Here is a 20,603-nt window from a genome sequence, read left to right as displayed (position 1 = left end):
TTGATGTCTATAGACCTTTTGTCACGACGCCATCTCATGTCTCTCTCCGACAAACCTTTTGCACTTGTGAACTTTTGACTCGAACGGCAGTATGTACATAAGGTTGGATCCACACCCTCTACACCCCTCGTATCCAAGAGAAAAAAACAAGCATTTGTTCTTCCCGTCCTGGGCTAGTCTGCCCGATAACAGCGGACAAGGGTCTCGTTAGCATCTCAGACATTCGCAAACAGCACCCCGTTTTCGCTGTCTCTGTTTCTCTCTGTCTGTCTGTCTGTCTGTCTGTCTGTCTGTCCATTCAGCCATTGTGCGGCATAAACAACAGCTTGCCACGATGCCCCCCCCCCCAACGTCGACCAATCCGCCTCCAACAGGTGATGTGATGCCATGCCCTCTCGTGGTGGGAAAAACAACGTGTTACCGTGAGAAGTGACAATGACAATGACAATGACAATGAGATGAGAATGGAAGCTCGCCACAGTTAGCCCGCCCTTTTCGCTGCTGTCACGAGATTGTCCGACAGAGTTGAAGTGTGGCTAAGCCCAAAAGACAACAAAGACCCCTTGCTCGCCGTGCTGTGCCTGATGCGCGCGTAGCCCACGGATTATTTTCCCATCTCTTCTTCCTTCTTTCTTTTCCCCTTCCGTTTCATTCACATGTAATATCCGTAGCACCTGCGGACAAAAGGGCTGAAGTGGCGTCTTTTCCCCCCAAGCCCCATGCTCTGGAGACAGCTCGGCTTGACCAGTGGGGGGCTTAGCCTGACGCCAAATAGCCCTTGCCCACGGCTCGAGGCGGCCAATCGCCCTGAGCTTGATCTCGTATCCTGCCGCTGGAGAGGCCGTTCCAGATGGTTGGGAAAGTGTCCAGGGTTTCTTTTTTCTGGGGCTAGTTGGTATACGAGATTTGCGAGCTGGGCTGCCTGAGGGTGAGTGAATAAAAAAGCAAAAGAGATGGTGATGGAGGATGGTGGTGATGGAGGATGGTGGTGATGGAGGATGGTGGTGATGGAGGAGGAGGAGGAGGAGGAGGAGTTGCATCACAGACAGGCAAGACAAGACAAGGGCCAGAACAAAACACTCCCCTCGCTCTGCTGCTTCTGCTTCTGCTTCTCTCTCCTCCTATGCGAGTGCGCAGGAAGCGAGATGCTGTCACACCGTGTCTTGTCTCGCAGCTGTCCACTGCATTGGCCTATTCCGCTTCAAGTCAGTCAGTCCATCCATCCCCAAAGGTTCGCCAGGTGCATAAAAAGCCGTGCGATGCTTGACATGGAATTTCCTCGTATCAGCCCGGCGTATCCGCTGGCCCAGAGTCCACTTTGGCTTTTTTTTTTTTTTTTTTTGCAAGGAACCCAACAAGCAAAAGCAAAAGCAAATGCTGCCGCAGTTCTCTGACCTAATTACTCCTCGCATATATTACTATTACGAGTACTATCCTATCCGGTTGAGCAAAAAGTAAGCACTTGAGAAGTTGCGAATACTATCACCACATCGACGACCCACCGCCTTGCTGTCCGATAGCCGAAGGATCCAAATCAAAGCAGTCAAGCAGCAGATATTCTTACACAGCCTCTCTCTCTCTCTGCCATAACCCTTCTTTTTTGGAGCTCTCCTGTGGCTGGACTTGTTCCTGTTCTTCTCCTATCGTGGACACGCCGCCCTTGTTCTGGTTTTTTGACTTTTTTTCCTTTTTAAACCAATAAGCCTTTTTTTTCCGTCAAAAACACTTTTGCTCCCGAGAAGTCGAAGAAGGGTTTCTTACATCTTTCCTCCCCCTTTACCCTCTCTTCTTCTTTCGCGGTGCCAAGTCTTTTCTTCCCCCTTGAAATGCGTAGAACAAGGTTGCCGTTGGTGGCGGCTCCGTTTATAGTTCTTCTGCTGCTTGGGAGCTTATACATTGGGCGCGATCGCCTGTCGTGGTTCCCCAGCTCGCAGAGACGCCCGATCCCCTACAAGCAGCTCTCCAAGGAGGTTATACACAATGGTAAGTAAGGGAAAGAAAGCTCGGCGCAGACCAGACACAGTGCAATTGGGGGGGAACGAGAACGAGGCTCTGACCTGAACTGTCCCAGGCGCAATCCTGCCGGCGGAAAACATTAGCGAGTACCTCGAGGCCATCTATAGCGTCAAGCCGACCTCGAGGCTGGCCAATCTCGAATGCCCGGCCCTCAACGTGACACGTTACAAGTCCCTCAAGTCTGGAAAGCCTTCACCGAAACGACCGGCACCGTCTTCGCCTCCTCCGGTGCCATCCTCTTCGACGTATCCGTCCTCGTCTTCCTCTCTGCCGCTATCCTCATCGCCTCATTCCTCTCTGTCCACATCTTCGCCCTCACCCTCAGCTTCAGCTTCAGCTTCAGACTCATCGCTGGCTTCATCTCTACCAGACTCGCCGTCATCACCATCGCCTTCCAGTACTCCTCCCGCTGCTCTTCCTCGCTCACTATCGCACATAAACCCCGACGTCGAGATCCGGTACTTCTTCGCCCTCGACTTGAGAAACTGCATCAAACTACTCCCCCGTCTCATCGGCAGCATCGTCGAGGTCATCCAGTTCCTCGGCCCTCAGTCATGTGCCCTCTCCATTGTAGAGGGAGACTCCCCCGACGGCACCGGAGACGTGCTCGCCGCCCTCCGGCCCAGCCTCGAGGCCCTGGGCGTCACTTACATCTACAACTCGTCCACGGTCCACTCGGCCGAGGGCAACCGCATCGCCAAGCTCGCCGCGCTGCGAAACATGCCCCTGGAGCCCATCTACCAGGGGACGCTGCCCATGGCGGACGACGCCAGCGTCATCTTCCTCAACGACGTGGCGGCGTGCCCCGAGGACATCCTCGAGCTGATTCTGCAGAAGAAGACGCTCAACGCCGACATGACGTGCGCCATGGACTGGACGTACTCGGGCGACGATCCCACCTTTTACGACGTCTGGATCGCGCGAGGCATCAACGGCGACTCCTTCTTCCACATCCCGTCCAACGGCAACTGGGGCGAGGCTCACAACCTCTTTTGGAACGCGCCGGACACGAAATCCCGCTTTGAATCGATGCGCCCTTTCCAGGCCTTTGCGTGCTGGAACGGCGCCACCGTCTTCAGCGCCCAGCCCATTGCCGAGGGCCTCAAGTTCCGGACAAACTACGACAAGACGGGCGAGTGCTTCCAGGGCGAGCCCGTGCTGTTCTGCAAGGACATGTGGTGGCGAGGCTACGGCAAGATTGCGGTCGTCCCCAGCGTCAACCTCGAGTACAGCATCACCAACGGCCGGAAGCTCAAGAAGCTGAAAGGCTTCGTGTCGGACAATGTCGCCAACCACGACGAGAGGAGCGACAGGATCGAGTGGGAGGGGCCTCCGGATACGGTGCGGTGCATGCCGACGTGGAAGGATCAGTTTTTCCAGCGATGGAACAAGAGCTTGACTGAGTGAAGAGAGAGCCATTGGGCCAGCATGAATGAAATAATATATAATGTATATGATATAGACCGGGGGTTGGTTTCTTTGTATAATGCATCATGGATTGGTTGTCATCTTTTTTTGTTTTATTTGATTTTTTTTTGGTTTATTTCTTCATCGCTTCAATGTCAGGATAAGTTCCATGTATATATATATATTACAATTTCCATGTCATCTTCATCCATCAATTGGTGCTTCCCCTTCCGCCCTGGCCAACGTTGGGGCCCTTCTTGATGCCTTGGCTCTGTCCTCCGCTCGCGTTCATGCCTTCAAGGCCAGCGCCTTTCTCGTGCAGGCCCTCTGGCAGAGGCGCAGTCTTGTCCTTTGAGTTCTATATACCAAGTTGTTAGAACCAGGTTTCTTGCTGTTGTTTTTCAATCGATTTGAGGATAAACTTACATCTTCTTCGGTGACGCCGTGGCCAATGTTGTGATCGGCCTCCTCAAAGGGGCCATTGTCGCTTGAACCGTCTCCTTGGCGAGGCATGATGTGTGTTTGTGTGTCTTTTTTGACTTGTTTGAAGTGGACCTTCGTTTGGTGTTGGTTGATGCTTTGCTCTTTTTTCTCTTAGAGATTGGAGAATAGACTTTTTGCCAATTGGCATACAGCGGAAAGCTCGGTTTCTTTATAATTCATTGATTTTGAACTTTATTACTCCGTCATCACACTCACTTGACGTCATGTACTGGAGACTTTCGACAAGTCTTTGGCGTAACCATGATGCTATTCTGTGGAGATGTGGCTATTGTTCCCACGTTTTTTTACATCATCTCTTCTCCAACAAAGAAACACAACCCCCATAATTTCAGATCAGATCATTATTTTCAACGGTTTTTGCTCATCAACGTTCGTTTATGTTAAAAAAAAAAGAAAAGTCGAGAGTGTCATCGCGATGATTTTTGAACCCTTGAAAAAAATCTTGGCGAAAAAAGTGACGTCAGGCTATGGAAAAAAAAAAAGCATAATCCATAACCGTTTTTAATCCCTATTAATCCATGTGCCTGTTTGTCTTGGCGATTTTGATCTGCCGCGAGCAACGCCATCCCAAAACGGCAATAACTTTAATCGCCTGGGGGGGTGAAGGGGTTAAATGGCTAAAAAGTCCGATGCCTGCGGAACAAGAACAAAAACAAATTAAACTGAGATGTGATATATAAACGGATTGCTTTTCTTTTTTTCACTGTGTGTCTGTGAAGTTGATGTATGTAAGATGTGAAAACTTTGGTTGCAGTGAGTAAGGTCAAAAGTCAAGATGGCCAGTTTATTGTCGTGGTCCCTGCGAGATGCCGGCCTGCACGTTGCAGAATTTTTGGCAGCTTGCCACGTCAAGGTCCTTTTATATTTAGCCAGGCAAAAACACTCGAGATGAAACAAACCTTTTGTTTAACATCCCTGTTCCGACTGCGGCTCGCGCCTTTACACACTAAACTGCCTCGATATACGCCTATACATAGCACCCGGCATATATATCTAAACCCTCAAGTAAGAGTGAGTTCAAAGCTGCCACACCTAATACAGTCACCCTTGGATTCCATGTGTCTAGCAAGCACGTCAAGAACATGCATAGAAAGTGAGAGGCAGGCCTGAGTCCACATGCATCTCCACAGACAACTCGGCCTCATCTCACCCTCCCTAATGAGGCAGCATCAACATCAAGTCAACATCACTCTCTCCACTTATTCCCATGCACAATCTATCTCATGGGGACTCACTATACTCATATGTAAGCTGAACACTCCGAGATGTGAGATTAATTGTCTCGCAGAAGTAGCAAGAACAACAGCAGGTGCACTAACAGCGAGGATAGAGACGCTGAGACTTGTTTTGCAAACTTACAAACCCATGAGAAAGAATGCGTATGTAAAAGAGAAGTCTAAACGCACTGTGAAGAGTTTCCGTAAGCTAATATAGGTACTCTACGATAAATGAGGTGGACAGATATCCCAGACTAGGAACGAATAGCCCCAACTTCGCTTGCTACTTTCGCACATACCATCTACCTTTTCATCGTCATGTTTCTATTGCTAGATATCTTCTCTGGGGTCATCTTATTCAATAGACCTCCAAAAACAAGGAAAACAAAGGAGATTACTCAAAGAAAATCCAGGATCGTCAACATCCTACCCAAGACACATTACTCCTCTTGTATTGCATCACAAAAACATCCCATACTTAATCCAGCGTCCCAGCCAAAGCCACGGCACTAAACCGCAAATCACCACCCTCCCTCTCCAAAAACTTCAACACCCCCAGGTTCAACGCATTCTCACTCAGCACATCCTCATTCTTATCCAAATCTCCCCTCCGAATCGGGCCCTTCCTCCTCCCGTCCAACTCCCACAATCCACCGTCATTAGCCTTGACAAAGCATACGTAGTGCAAGTCGACGTCGTCCTGAGCGTCCGGCGCAGGGGTATCCCCCTCGGTGGCAGCCGCCTTGTGCGCATCGGCCAGCGCCGGCGTCTGCTCGAGCAGTTTGGAGCGTTCGACGGGGTGCAGCGGGGTGCTTTTCTTGATGAGCTCGTCGAGCGTAGATCCCTCGGCTAAGATAATATCGTCAACGTCATGCGCCCGCTGCGACTTTTGAAGATCAAAAACATACTGATAAACTCCCTCGCCGGCCCATTCGACACGGCATGCAACAGCCCCATCATCCCGCACGCGTTCCGAATCGTCTGCCTCCACCACAGCACCGGCTCCGTGCCGCCAGTGCCGTTATACTCCGTCGCCAGGCTGTCCTCCGCCATCCGGTGGCTCTCATAGACCGCCGATATGGGAAACACGAGCAGGAGCGCCAGTGCCGGGCGTGGGATAAAGGCTAGCAGCTCGGGCTCAGTAAGAGAATAGACGTCGTGCATCTGCAGCGCGGGAGACACGCCGAGCTTGTGGATGAGCGCTGTGAGGAGCTGCGGGTTGGCCTCGAGGGGGATGAAGGCCGGAGCCGTGGCGGCGGGGTCGGGATTCGTGTTTGTCGACATCGTTTGTGTCTCTTGGGGTTATCTAAACTATGGTTTGCGATATAACCGACTGGTATCGGAGTAGATTGTAGAGAAGCAAGACGTCGGATACAGAAATATAGGTATGTAAGATACCTAGTCAATGTCAGTGGAGAGATTGGAAATGGATAGCACAGCTGCAGCTTTGCATTGCGGGGTGTGCCTGATGACGTCTGCCCACGCTAAGCTGCGTCTGTAGAGGCACAGGTAGCTATAGAGGCGCTAGAACAACAGCTAGAACATCTGCTGGATCTGTTAGAACACACTGGACAGGCCGTTGGAGCTGCTGTTAGCTGCCGCCTTAGTCCGTACATGTATTCCTTCAAGACATGTAGTTGTAGGTCCAATCAATGGATGCTATATCAATCTAGTACACGAGTGGCAGCATGTTTCAACAACGACTCTTCAACCCATAGATGGCATCAAGGACTAAAAGTAAAGCAACATTTGCTCTCTAAGACGACAGGCCGGTCATTCACAGCTCATTAAATACCTAACCGTCCATCTTCCCAAGACCAACGGCAGGGGGTCATCAAGGGGAAAAAAAAAAAGAAACAACCTCCGGGCAATTACTGCACCTTCTCCCATGCCCCCTATTAGTCGACGCAAACATTCCCCCCTTTGTTATATAGCACAATTCCCATATGTAACACGTCCATAAGCACCCACTCGCAGTGATACCTTAGGCCGTCGAGGCATCGGATTTGCGAGGACGACCCCGTCCTTTGACCTTGGGCGCCGCCTTGGGAGTGTCCACCTTTGCCTCAACTTCTTCCGTTGGCTCGGGGGCAGATTTCTTGGCGGGAGTGCTCGACTTGCGTCCTCTCTTAACAAGGGGCTTGGCTTCATCCTCTTCAGCGTCCTCAGTCTTGGCCGCGGCACGCTTGCGACCCCTGGGAGCAGAGACTGGGGTGGCTGTTGTGGCGTCTTCATCCTTGTCTGTCGTCGCCGCCTTCGCCTTGGAATCCGCCGCCTCCTTGGAAGCCGCCGTCTTCCGTCCACGCGCAGCCCTGGCAGGAGTAGCCTTCACCTCCTCCTCCTCCTCCTCTGCCTCCTCTTCCACAGTTTCCTCTTCAGGCTGTTGCTCTTGGGCGGCCTTTGCCTTGGATCCCTTCTTAGTGGCCTTTTTGGCCGGAGCTGGCGCCTCAGCTTCTCCGCCCTCTACCTCTTCATCCTGCTGAGTGATTGACCTTCTTGGCCGTCCTCTCTTGGCAGAAGCAGACTGTCCGGCATCTTCCTCGCTTGCATCCTTGGCCTTGGCCTTCGCCTTGGACTTGGCCTTGGGCGGTTCCTCATCTGCCTCAACATTCTTAGGCTTCTGCGCCTTCTTAGGCTTAGGCTCATCTGCGACGTTGGCAGCCTTCTTGCCGCCTCGCTTCTTGGCCTTGGCCGGAGCAGCCTCGTCTTCACCAGCGTCCTATTAAAGGTGAGTAACTTCGTCGAGCAGATTGCAGAGAAGCTTGGGCATACCTGGGCCGCTGCCTTCTCCTTGGCAGCCTTTTCTTTGGCGGTAAGATAAATACCCTTCTCGCCCAACTTGTTCTTCTCAGGATCCTGCGGTATGTCAGATTGTGAAAACACTATTTGCAACATGTAAACAGCACAAAAGAAACTCACGCCCTTGAAGTCTTCGGCATCGATGTGGCCCTGCTTCACGCAGCGTCGAATCTTCTCCTTGACATCCTCGTCACTATATGACGTGTTAGCATACTTTGTCGGTATATATAAGAGGCCTTGACTTACTTGAGTTCGTCAAAGCCGTCAATGGCATCAAAGTCATAATTATCAGGATCACCACCACAGGATTCCTGAAGACCGGCAATCTGGGATCCAGACACACAGCCCCTAAAAGTGATTGTGAGGTTAGTGGCTCTTGAGAAAATATACAAATCCGGTGTGATCACGAAATAATAAAGTAGCTCACCAGTGCTTCCATTTCCAGGAACCGCGGTCCTGGATCTCGACCCAAGTGCCGAATCTTATTTCGTTCTTGAAGATCTTGACGCCTTCTTTCTTGCACACGGTGTCATTGCAGCCGGCGCGGTTGCTGGGCGAAATCTCTACATGGTAGTACAGCGAGTTTAGTTTTCACATTGATAGCAACGCCCCGAAGGAATGTCTACAGCGCAAGGGAGACATAGGGGGGGGGGGGGGGATGGGAAAATATATATGCCACAAAGAAACCAGTGGAACTTACCAATACGATACTGAGGCATGTTTGCGGAATTGCGGGCGCTGTGAAACCAGATGGAAGAGAGGCAAATATCTGTTGCTGAGCCTGATTTCGCAAGCTTCAGGCCAGACAGACTAAAATGCGACGATGCAGACAGAAGTGGGAAAAAGTCGGTGGCCCGTACAGTACAGCGAGACTTTTGCAACAGGCGACCGCAAGATGCACAGAAAACCAGCGAGAAAATGCAGATGAAAACGTTCACAAATCCGCACGCAAAAGGTGGATGAAGGCGCAAAAAGGTGAAAGAGAAAAAAAAGGGAGGATTTTGCTGGAGTTGAAGTGGGAAGGAAAAGCTGGGGAGGAGCTGAGCTGGTTTATTATCTGAAATTGGGGGTGGCGCGTCGCGTCAGTAAAGGGTAAAGAGAAAAAAAGTGACCTGGCCAGGCAGGCAGCCTGATCTCAGCTCACTTCCAGCGCTTCACACCACCAATGAAACAGTGACGGACAGTGATGCAACGGGTGTGGCAGTTTGCGTTTGCAGCAGTGCAATAAATAGGGGAATTGCTCCAGTGAAATAAAAAATAAAAAGAAGTCAAATAATGCAAATAATCATAATTACAACGGCAATAATAATTAATTCACATCGGGCTGGCCGCGCTTTCGACGGTTGAATGCTTGATTGGTTGATAGGGGGCAACTCAGGGTGATTGATACCGTCACAGAGCATACGGCCGTAATCAGTGACAGTGACAGTGACAGTGACAGGCTGCATGTGTTCAAACAGAAACATCAAAGCTGGATCCTACCTGTATTACCCATCTACCTAGTAGGTATGTCATCCAATGCTAAATGAAATATAGGTTCCATACCGTTTCAAATCATGACAAGCAAATATACAGCTCCCATCAGCGTAAATTCATATCCGTAGCAATCAATGACCAACCATGATAAATTTGTCCGCTCTACAGAAATGGACACCATCCAATGTACATTGCCGCCAGATTCCTCGGGTTGACCGCCTGTTTAATCAGCTCCTCCACCTGTCCCTCTACGCTCAGAGGAATGCTCTCATTCGGCAGCAATCCCTTGACCTTCCTCTTGATGCTGTCAACCACGCTTTGCGGCTGTAGCTTGACTCCGAATTCACTCCTCTTTGCCGCTCGCTTGTCCTTCTGCAGGTCCAGCGTAGGATCGTAAATGAAGGCTTCCAAAATAGTCACAAGCGTCTCTTCTTGCTGTCGAAGAATGCTCAACGTCAGCTCGGATGACTTTCGAAATGGCCCTTCATAGCCGTAAATGCCCATGGCAGCTACCATGTTGTGCGTCAGGCGGAAAGGCACACGCTCGGGCTTGGCAAACGTGAGACCCTTGTCAAACAAACAGTTAAAGTCCACGTGAAAGACTCCTCCGCTTCCCTCTTCCAAGTTGACGTTCTCTCCATGTCGATCTCCCAGTCCCAGGATCGTGCCGACCATGGACATGACTGCGCATGACCGAGTGTATCTCAAGCGTGCGCTGAACCAGGCCGAGGGGCTGGGGAATTGCTGGACAAACCACAGGGGAAGCACAGGAGGGAAACGCCCCAGCACGTCATTTGTAAATAAGCCAACCTTGCTGTCAGACGTCGAGGCCTCTTCCATCAGCTGTTTAAGGGCGTTGTAGTCTGGGTGAATCTTTTGTGCGGCATAGAGGTTCAGCAAAATGTCTCGCATCGTCTTGATTCCCGGTACCCATTCGATGATGCCGCACTCTTCGTTCAGTGGCACGACGGCGTAGGTCCGTATATATAGTTGCCTCTTGCTGGATTCAGCATCTCCTTTTAGGGACCGGTTGATGATACCATTGAACTCCATTAGTCGCTGATCTGTACGAAGGTCGTCTTTCGGTTTGATGAGCAGCATGTATGTTTTCCCATCAGTTCCTCGCGCTGTCAGGCGTCGAGGTTTAGCTAGAGAGCTCAACACCAACACCTCATCCAAGAAGCAATCTATTGACACCACGTCACGCGAAAACGCCTTGTGCTTCTTTACGTGCTCTGAGACGGCTGGCAGAGTCGCCGTGAGCGAACTCTCCACGGGAACGACCAAGGGACACGGCGTGCACTTTTGATTGAATCGTAAATCTTTCGTCAGGCTGGCATGCACAGTTTTGTTACCGTGAAAGTCGCCATTGTGACAAGCCAGCAGCAGTTGTTCCGCCAGCTTCTCTCCCGCTCTGATTAGATATTTCAGATCAAAAGATGCGCCATCCACTTTTTTTGACACATTCCGGAGAGTCTGGAGGACTTGAGAACCGCGTGCTTTTCTCTCGGAGTCCCGTCGAGTCGTCATGATGCCAATTAGACTCCACAATGCCTGGCGAGGATGGGCTTCCACAACCTTCACAATAATGTTTGTCAACCGCTCAAAGACGTTGGCGTTGGGGTGCGCTATACGAGCGACAATCTGCGACAGCGCTGTGTAGAATATATAGGCTGGCAGGCGATGTATATACTTGTCCAGAAATGAATGCAGCAGACCGAGTTGCTCGAGTCTCCGCTTGTGAAGTTCTCGAGACAGCGAAACTTTACCCTCCGGTGCCTTATCAACCTGTGCCCCGAGGTCAAGCCAGAGCGTGAGTATCCTTGGAAGAGTTTGGTATAGGTATTTGGTCCCCGAGTTCAGAGACCGCACGTAGTTCTCGATAACGAGCCTAGCAATTTCGCCAGTGACATAATTGTCGCTTTGATCATCTACCTTCAACGGCTGTTCGGATTCCAGTATCTTCTTGTAATGCCGACCAAGGTAATAATGGCCCTTCTCCCATGTGGAATACGTCTTGGGTGGCTGCTGATATTTTTCGCGGAGAGCGCCTGCGTGTGTCTGACCCGCAGCATCAAGCCATTTCGCCAGCAAAAGCTGTGCACGAGCTGTGAGCAGCTTTTGATGGGCATTCAAGTTGCTTGCCGATCCAATACTAAGCGATGATCGTGAATTCGTCATGAATTTATTCTGTTCAATGGCTCCCTGGAGAAGTTGGATAGCCTTGCGGTGATGAGAATCTCTGAAGAGCAGCTTTGCGTTCTCGATAGTAGCTGCATCATCTCCGAGCTGAGAAGCATGCAGCACTGCATTGAATGACTGGTGCAAGGAATTTGTCTTCCTAGCAAGCCGAGAACTGGCTAACCACAGCCCAGAAATATCAAGATCGGAGAATGTCGGTCTAAAAACTCATCATATCAGCAACGGTACTTCGATAGGGGGCTTGAGCGGACAAAGCTTACCGTAAGAGCTGCATGGCAGCTCTTTGTATACCCAACACGTATTGCCTATCGTTGAAGTATGCTCCGATAATTTCGCACCGGCCTTCCAGAAGAGACATTGTCTTCATACGGTCCTCATCGCTTTCAGCTTTAGCCCCAATGATGATTTCTAAATCCGTAAGAACGTGACATTTCAACATTATTTCATGTGCTGCTTGGAGCGACGTGGTTGTTGACGTTGTCATTGATAGAGCAATATTCTCTTTCATCATCTTGGCGGTCTCGCCGAATGTCTGTGTAGGAGCGCTTTTATATAGGGATTCAAAGAGAACCCCTAAAGACATGTTAAAGTCCTGCAAGACGTTGCCTTGAAACCTGTTGATGAATTTTTCCAAGCTCTCCCAACGCCCTGTAACCCAAGCGGCTTCGATTGCAAAAGGCATGATCCTGTTATCATTACTCAGTGAGTCTGTCCTCAACCCTTCAACGTGGTTGAGCAGAACGTCTGTCTATTGTTAGCATCCGCAGTTCTCAGCGAGATACATCTGGAACATACCATGCTGGCCCGCTTGTTTAAGACAATTGAGCAAATCTATTTGCACCTCTGCGTTATCTGGGTTTTCAGCAAGCTGCATCTCATACCAAGTCTGCGCTGCAGTCCATCGTCCTGCTTTCTTATGACTCAAGATCTGTTGGTTAATGTCCAAGACATGTAAATGGGCTGAGATACCCTCAAGTCCGTCTGGCTCATCGATATTGGCATATATATCTTGTAGCTGCTGTAAGAGACGTGCACGATCACCGGGCTGCCTGTAAACCTGGTCCATCTTTTGTCCATGTTGCTCTAGATGAAAGAGAGCCCGAGCATACTCATTACAGTCGATTGCGCGCTGCGATATTAGCTCGGCGGGAATGCTATCCAGCATGGCCTGGATTCTAGACACATTCTCTTTCGCGGTTCCAGTTAACCGACCGGATCGCTTAGCATGAATCCATCTCATAGCATAGTCGAGGAACCGGAAAACAAGCTATATGGCCGTTAGTTTATGGATTCTCTACCTCCTGGTCAACAACAAACTTACATGACAAAACCGCTTCATGTCTTCTTTTTCTTGGTAGGTTGCGTCCGGAGAGAGTTGACATTTCAAAATTTGCATAATTTCCCCAAGAATTTGATCCTTTTCTGTCTGGCTGCTCCTGGGTCCCAATAGGACATGCAGCACTAGGTAAGGGAACAAAAACTCCGCCGTAGACAGATCCTTGACACGGATAATTCGTGTTAGAGGTTCAAAGATCATATCAGCGTATGGATGCTGCCCCTTTCGTAGGAGATCTACAACGAACGCTCGCAACCAATTGCCATAGAGTCTCCCTGGATGAAATATCGGGTACCCCACGGCTTGAGGATTCATCGGTGCCACCATATATCTTGAGTTTAGAAACGGCGCAACCACTTCCCTCACGTATTCGGGCAGTGTCATCCATTTTCGATGTATGTCGCCGCCGCCAGTTCCAGCGGCGTGACTGGCACAAGCTGACCTAATTTCGCATCTTTCAAGCAGCTCCTGCATAGCGTAAGATAGAAACCCCTGAAGCTTCATGTCGGTAGTAGATAAAAACGATGGCACCAACACCTCTTGAAGCAGGAAGAGTACAAAGTCAGTGGCTTCTTCCATCACTTCAAAGTTATCCAACACCACAATGGACCGTTGCTCCCGGACTGCTTCGGTTCGGTTCGAGTCCAAACAACCAATAAGCCCAACACATTCAACGCAGAGCCGTGTAATGTCGATATGAACCCCATTGTATTTGCACGCGCAGTCCAAGAGAGCCCGTAGTAGTGTGGCAATCATGCTGTCTGGTCGTTGACTGATAGCGGAGGTATAGAGAGAACTTTGATTATCTCGCAAATATGGTACCAGGTCGATTAACGCTTGGTGGACAACGCCGGAATAGTCGTGGCCAATTCTGCGTGAAAACACCCCCAAAGTTTCTTCAAGGGCTAGAGGCGATCGAAAACCATTGAGCTTAGCTTCGATATCACTTAGAGCTTCAACATGCGATAGAGATGGAAGCTTCGCGATGTGCTTTTTCACAACATGCTCATATTTCCCCAGCAGATTATCAAGCATATCTCTTATTATGGCCATCGCCGCGGGCTTTAGCTCGAGCCAGTAGCGCTTCACAATGAAAAAAGTGGCCTCAAGTAAAGCCTCAACGTCTTCCTCGTCAAAGTATTTGAGCATTGCCGCCCAGCATGAAATCGCTGGCTCGCGCAGCGAATCTTGAGACGCAGCGGACAAAAGACAGGCAGATATCTATACTTGTAATCAGTGGATCTGTGGTGATTTACCCGTTTAGTCGTGACGTACCTGAGGGCGGGCAATTCTTGCATATGTTTGGCAAATTCGAATCATTTCCTCCAGCGTACGAATGTAGCTTCTTTGCTCCATCACCTGGGGATAAATTGAGATTGAATCATTTATAACATCTGTAAATCGAGCCATAAGTCCGAGAAGGTGCGACTGTAGAAATCGGCCCACTTGATCAGCCTTCTTATTTCTTGTCTCCTTGACAGATCCTAAAACCATAGATGCCATCATGGCTAAAGCTTTTTGTATCTAGTTGTCGTTAGTACCAGTCATAAACGGAATGCCTTTGGGAATTAGAAAACAGACCTGGCGCTTACGCGGCGCATCGGCGTCTGCTGCAGCCTTTAAGAGCTCTATAGCAGTCAGCACAGGCTCTGACTGAACAATATCGGCAAGGCTGAGAGCGTGAAAATGAGGAGATATTTCATCTAGGCTAGATTTGACGAATTCTTCAATATTGTCCGACTCCTGCATCATCAGAAGCGATAATACTGAGGCTGTATTGTGACTGTCCATAAGGGGACGCCAGATTTCCGTCTCCTGACGTGCTTCCGCAATCTTTTGAATCACATCTTTGCGTTTGTCCAAGACAAGCCATGGGAGTGCGTGAGACTGAATAAGAAGCAGTAGCTCATTAACGGATATTTGTAGTAGTTCTGCTATGGCCCGACTTCGTTGTGGCCGCTGAACTATGTCCTTGGTTGCCATGTAGGCAAGACTCTTCCAGAACGGCTCAAAGAGGCGACGAGGCGTGGAACGCCGAGCCTCAGCGAGACTTAGCAACTCATTAAAAGCAAATGCCGATTCGATGTTATTACTACTGCCCAGGTATTCCAAGAGCTTTATCAGGACCAAGTTTAGCTCATCTTCGGTCACGACTCTGCCAAGTTGGCCCCAGGCTAGAATTCGAGTTTCGATTAAGAGGGGTGGATCTACCTCTGACGCTGACCTTAGAAGAGCGATAGAATTCATTCGATTCCGCGAGAGCAGCGCTTCATCCATATTATGCGTTGGCTTTTGGGGCATAAAAAGCGCCAAGGTTCTTCCTGCTGAGATGCGAAGTTCCCTTATGGAACTGTTCAGCGACTGGAGACACCATTGTCCCGGGCCAGAGGTTTCCAAATTCAGAAAGGATGCATCCTCGCAGTGCAATATAAGCCTTCGGAGAGTAATCATAGCGGCTATTCGAGGCCGTCTAGATTCTGAGAATGATGGTAGGCGAATTACTTTGGAGAATATTTGTCTGGCTTCGCCTTTCGCATTGTGAGACGAAATCATCGGTGTGCTAGAAGAGCCCTCGTCACAGATGGGGCACGTTGTAGGAGCTGAACCAGAATCCAACGAGCCCTTCATTCGTGTATTATTATCAACCACACAACATATCCGAGATAAAAGATCCAGAGCCAGAGACTGGCTTGACTGGTTGCATTTTTCATAGCCATCCCTATCTATGCATCAGATTAATAATGCAATAGCGGCATAGAAAACTTACAGGAAGATCTCCTCGAGCAACACCACGTCATCGTCTGATGGTGGAGTTACATGAAGGGTTTCAAATATACCATGTGTTAGAATCGTCAGAAAATCTGTTGATTCTTCTGAGAGCTTTCGTTTTTTCTTCGCGTTTGTCGCATGGTTAGGGGCATCATAGTTTAGGTGAAGATCCTGAATGCACTTTCGAAGCTCGGCATCCTGAAACTTTGACGGGTGTATACTATCCTGGAAGGATTCCTGTGATTCCTGCGCTAAAGAGCCAATTGATTGTCTTAGAAATGCCACACTTCGCTTGAGGCTCATTAGTACGGAAAGCAGTCTTCATATCAAGTGCACATCACTTACCCAAATATCTGTATCTTCTCCAATAGTCGAGTATTGCGATGACAGTAAAACGAGTTCCTGAACAAGTTTCGACGCTGCGAAGCGGCCTATCGAGTAGGACTTTAAGGATACTTGAGCAATGCTTATAAGAGCCATGCAGTAGGTTGACCTGGCCTGATCGCCAATGGGAGTTGGTTGAACCAGCTCGTCAGGGGGTGAAATCATCTCGCTGCAGAGCAGAATGAGGAGAGCACACGATTTCTCAATAAGCGAAGCACTGGGGTGATCACTAGTAATCGAGGATTTGATGATTTCCATAGTCAACTCGGCAAGCGGAAGAGGATTGCTTTGGGATGGTAACTCCCATCGCTTTTGGATATGACGCAAATCCAGATAAGAATCTATAAGCCATGGTCCATTCTCCAATAGCGACACGCTGCTTGAAAATGCTGAATCAGGCGATGTTAGGGGGTATGCAAGCACTCTCGCCAGGCTTGACGCCAGATGCAATCCCTGTCGTACTGTATAAATCGAGTATGATAGGCGCTTAGTCGTGGCCTCTCGATCTTCGGCCAAAATTTGATCAAGTGCAAAGGGTGGAGGAAGTTCTAGATCCGTACGAAGATCTGTATGAGAAGGGAGGAGAGACGGGCTTTGGAGGTGATCAAGGAGAGCTACAGCGATTCGGTAATCATTAGCCCCCGCCTAGAGCAGCAATGGGATGACATACATGTTAACGATGCACGAAGATACAGGCCCAAAAACGGAGCCAATTTCCACAAACTCCCGGTTCGTGCAACTAGAAGGAGAATATACTGCAGAAATCCTTCAATGGAGCTATCCAGCTCAAGACACTGAGGGTGCCCCAAGAGTCTCAGCAGCTGCGGCAAAAGCCAAACCCACAGGGGTTCTTGGCCACGGAAGAGCAGTCCACGATTTTCATTCTGATGTAGCAACACCGATGGCGTTTCTTTGATTGTAAATCTCAAGAAATTGATGGCCTTTTGAGACTCGGTTCGTACGTTCGCTCGATCAAGAAATGGGTCGTCAAGCTTTATGTTTTCGAGAACCACTCGGCAGTATACATAGATAAGCATATGGTTGTGCTCAATTCGATCATCCGGTGACTTGAGGAGGTCTGGATTATCCTTTACGCGCTGGATGGTGGCCAAGAGCCCCTTGAGCTCACTATTTTCATCGGTTCGGGAGACTTTGGTCGACGCTGCAATGCTTTCCACCAGCTGTGCGGCCAGAGTAGACGGCGGCGGACCACCCCCGCCCGTGTCGGCAGCCATGTCCACACGCTCGAGAAGCACAGTGGCAATCTGGATCTCGGGTCATTAGCTACCGACACCGAAAGCGACGCATGTCGCGATATGGCGTAGATGAACAAATGTTGGATTATCTTGGAGACGCGACCACGAAGAGGGGCAGAACGCGATATCACGTGATGCACTTCCGCCTGCCTGAACCTCTATAAGTTGCAGGTAGGTACCTACCCGAGAACTTACAATTTACCATGAACGAAGAAAAGATCAACTACATCAGCACGAGAGCATCAGGGATTTCAGCTACTTCAGGAATTCTCGTCCAATTTCCAACTAGGAAGAACAGAGCCATTACACCAACCAAAAGAGCAAAGCCACCTTGTGAAAAATATAGACGCCCTTGTGCAGCCTTCATCAAATAACCAGCAGTTCTGATGATAATCGCGGAATGCAGAAGCTCGGAGCCGCACAGCCGACTGAATTACTCGTATCGAACCTTGATAACGTCGTGCGTTACACCTATTGTGATGTTAGATTAACGTCATGTTCAGGTCAGTCGTTGTGGGATAGACAATAGGGCGAGCGGACCTCCAAGCTTCACTGTGTAAGTTATCATTGCTGACCCATAGCTTGCTTCAATTACCCCAGTCAGACAATAATATCGATGCCATCCCATTTTCTTCTTCTTCGCAGCTGCCTTTGCTGATTTGGGTATTTTCTGCAGATCGAGAAACAGCGTAGCTACTCGCTTGGTAGTACCACTGATGTGTATTGGAGCATCACGCTCATCATCGTTGCTGAAGATTTCGATGTCTGCCTGTGGTTTATGTCCCATGAAAACAGGTATATCGCACTGGTACTCGATCTTAGAAGGTTTACCTTCAGGATACGATTGTCCCTAGCCTTTGTTACTGAAGAATCGTCATTTGGTCTTCTTTCGACATACCTTGCGGATGAACCAACACATTTCGATAACGACCCATTCTCCTTCTTTGTCGGACCAAAACCTGTTCATGTCGTTAAATAATACACACATATGAGAGCCGTGCTTTCTTACGCTTCGTTCCGATCATGCTTCGACGGATCATATCTTGCCAATAGGCAGGTGCCGTATGACCGTCTGGCGACTCGAGATGCAATACCCACGGGGGCCATCGCGGGCTGATAGTTCCCAAGGCCATATATAACAGCCCCTTTCACTACTGCAGTGACACCATTCTCCGGTTGAAGAACTCGCACTCCGGGGATGATGGCTTCGCGGACGCGAGCTTTCAAGTATCTATTTTGGCCAAACCCACCAACAAGGACAACTGCAGCAACTTCGTCATCGGCCATTGATATCTGCTCATTGATCAAGCAAATTATGTCCTTCATAATTGGGTCCCATATCTTGATTGTCATGTCGTCTTGTGGTATTGTGAATCGATTTCGTCTCAAGCCAAGAGATGGATCGACTTTCAGTGTAAGTGGTTCACCTCTTGGGGAAAAATCCTTCTTAAACTGGTTATAGTCAGACTAACGTATCCTCGGAAAAGCGCTCGAAATTGTACGTACCGATTCAAAATCGCTCAAGGCAATGACAAGTCGCTCATCCGTCCAATATTTATCTCCGTGTGCCTGCTTCAGATATCGTCGAAACCTCATGTTGAGCATCGAAGACCCACATTTCCCTCCAGTGCCTTCTGTGACTTCTCTCATCTGCAGAGGCTGAACCTTGGCAACCTCATATGTGATGAGATCAACAGTTCCTCCTCCCGCGTCGCAGACCAGAAATCTTCGACCGGTTTGCAGAACAGAAGGGCTCAAGTATTTGACAGTGTATAAGGCAGCCGCTTCCTGCATACCGTTAGCGTCACCCTTGATTTGCAGTCTTGAATAACACCAACAGGCTCTGATATAAGCTTAATCTTCTTTTCTCCACCGAAACCAGCTAATGATGCTGCATTTTCCGTTTCCTGCTTTGCATTATTTGACCAAATAGCTGGAACGGTAACAACAACGTCCATTGGAGTTGATTGCACTACACTGGGGGACATCTGGCCCTCTAAGACGCTGATGAAATGTGCGTAGAGGCATGATAGATACACCCTTGTCAGTTCTTGAGCCGACTCTCCATCAGTCTTTGTATCCGACGGTTCATCCAATCTCCTTCAAGTCATGGGATTAGCATGAAATCGCCAATGGCTATCACGGCCTGCAACTCACAACTTGAAGAATCGACTTCTCTTTGCCGCTTTTGGGATCTGGAAACCCCATTGCCACCCTGTTGCTATTTTCCGCAGCTCTGTCGGAACTTTGGGACTATTTTGGGACGAACCAACAGATGGCCAGTCGGATAACACATGCTGAACATCCGGCTTGGAGGCTTTAGCGCGGCGTGAAACATTTGCGTGCTTCTGCTTCTGGACTTACTTGAGTCGTCTCTGCCCAAGCGACGCCTGAAAAAGTGGTTCCAAAGTCAATTGACACGACAATTCTTTTCTCTTCGCCCATGCTCAGGCTTTTCGGCTTCCAGAATAAAAAGATACCTGGTACGGGAAATTCTTGGGCCAGTGTAGGTGACGCCAAAAACTACCCTGCAAGTGGTGGGAAGGCTCGCGGATTATCCAGGTTTGGATAGTCGGATGCGCTATACGCTGGCTTAGCAGAGAGTCATTGTCTCTATCCAGGCATGTCATGAACTGGGGGCTGCCGTTCAGTTCCCGATGGTGCCAATGAGATGCTTCAGGTAACCTTGCTGGGGCTCCGCCAGATATTAGGATGGGAAAAAATGACCAGCTCAGGATTCTTATGCTGACTGATTGAGCTTCAGAAACAGTTATACAAATAATCATTGGTCTGGTACGAGTATTGAAATGCCAGCCTTGGAGCATAAACGCGCGCTTTTACAGACAAGGCACCCCGGACCTGCATGCACACAGCCGATCCCTAAAACCCATCGACGGGTACGTGGTGGAGCCCAACGGATGCCTGCTGCTTCGGGCATGAAGATGCCATCCAGCCGCCATCCAGCTGGTAAGGGGGAAGATCCACCAGGATGACATGGTCAGGCTACGCACCGACAGTTCATTGTCTGGTAACCCGAGTCAACTGAGCCTGTATGGAGTCATTTACGCTTCTGCCGAGCCGTCAAATCAATGCGCCAGGATCAAGGTATTGGCCAAAAGGAAACCATTACGCACTGTCAGCAAAAATAACGGGCGTGGTCAAATCGATGACCTTCCCGCCACTTGCTCCATAAACTTCTACTTCTAGAAAACGATACTACCCCATCCAGTTCCGTTC

The 20,603-nt window shown here is 49.5% G+C and overlaps 5 protein-coding genes across 5 annotated transcripts; 1 reads left to right on the top strand and 4 right to left on the bottom strand.

The window, feature by feature from the left end:
- Positions 1-1,826: 1,826 nt before the first annotated feature.
- Positions 1,827-3,423, top strand: Triagg1_5354 (CAZyme family GT69; the record flags this gene model as incomplete). Its single annotated transcript, XM_062899859.1, has 2 exons — positions 1,827-1,983; positions 2,072-3,423. 2 exons carry the CDS (start codon positions 1,827-1,829, stop codon positions 3,421-3,423), a joined length of 1,509 nt encoding a protein of 502 aa, XP_062755828.1.
- A 211-nt stretch (positions 3,424-3,634) lies between these two features.
- On the bottom strand, positions 3,635-3,936 carry Triagg1_5353 (uncharacterized protein; the record flags this gene model as incomplete). The annotated part of the gene is made up of 2 exons (XM_062899858.1): positions 3,635-3,781; positions 3,850-3,936. The coding sequence occupies 2 exons, from the start codon at positions 3,934-3,936 to the stop codon at positions 3,635-3,637; spliced, it is 234 nt and encodes a 77-aa protein (XP_062755827.1).
- A 1,686-nt stretch (positions 3,937-5,622) lies between these two features.
- Positions 5,623-6,428, bottom strand: Triagg1_5352 (uncharacterized protein; the record flags this gene model as incomplete). The annotated part of the gene is made up of 2 exons (XM_062899857.1): positions 5,623-5,993; positions 6,053-6,428. 2 exons carry the CDS (start codon positions 6,426-6,428, stop codon positions 5,623-5,625), a joined length of 747 nt encoding a protein of 248 aa, XP_062755826.1.
- A 700-nt stretch (positions 6,429-7,128) lies between these two features.
- Triagg1_5351 (uncharacterized protein) lies at positions 7,129-8,662 on the bottom strand (the record flags this gene model as incomplete). Its single annotated transcript, XM_062899856.1, has 6 exons — positions 7,129-7,863; positions 7,917-8,000; positions 8,064-8,136; positions 8,190-8,291; positions 8,371-8,506; positions 8,644-8,662. 6 exons carry the CDS (start codon positions 8,660-8,662, stop codon positions 7,129-7,131), a joined length of 1,149 nt encoding a protein of 382 aa, XP_062755825.1.
- Positions 8,663-9,581: 919 nt separating this feature from the next.
- Triagg1_5350 (uncharacterized protein) lies at positions 9,582-19,811 on the bottom strand (the record flags this gene model as incomplete). The annotated part of the gene is made up of 17 exons (XM_062899855.1): positions 9,582-11,820; positions 11,882-12,365; positions 12,417-12,888; positions 12,943-14,178; positions 14,233-14,481; positions 14,539-15,676; positions 15,725-16,017; positions 16,072-16,724; positions 16,781-17,375; positions 17,815-17,837; positions 17,907-18,216; positions 18,265-18,325; positions 18,376-18,818; positions 18,873-19,154; positions 19,205-19,466; positions 19,524-19,675; positions 19,731-19,811. 17 exons carry the CDS (start codon positions 19,809-19,811, stop codon positions 9,582-9,584), a joined length of 8,973 nt encoding a protein of 2,990 aa, XP_062755824.1.
- Positions 19,812-20,603: the final 792 nt, after the last annotated feature.

Source organism: Trichoderma aggressivum (assembly GCF_033847375.1).
Source record: "Trichoderma aggressivum f. europaeum strain CBS 100526 chromosome Unknown scaffold_018, whole genome shotgun sequence".
Lineage (NCBI taxonomy): Eukaryota > Fungi > Ascomycota > Sordariomycetes > Hypocreales > Hypocreaceae > Trichoderma > Trichoderma aggressivum.
This window is presented reverse-complemented; position numbering and strand designations above follow the sequence as displayed.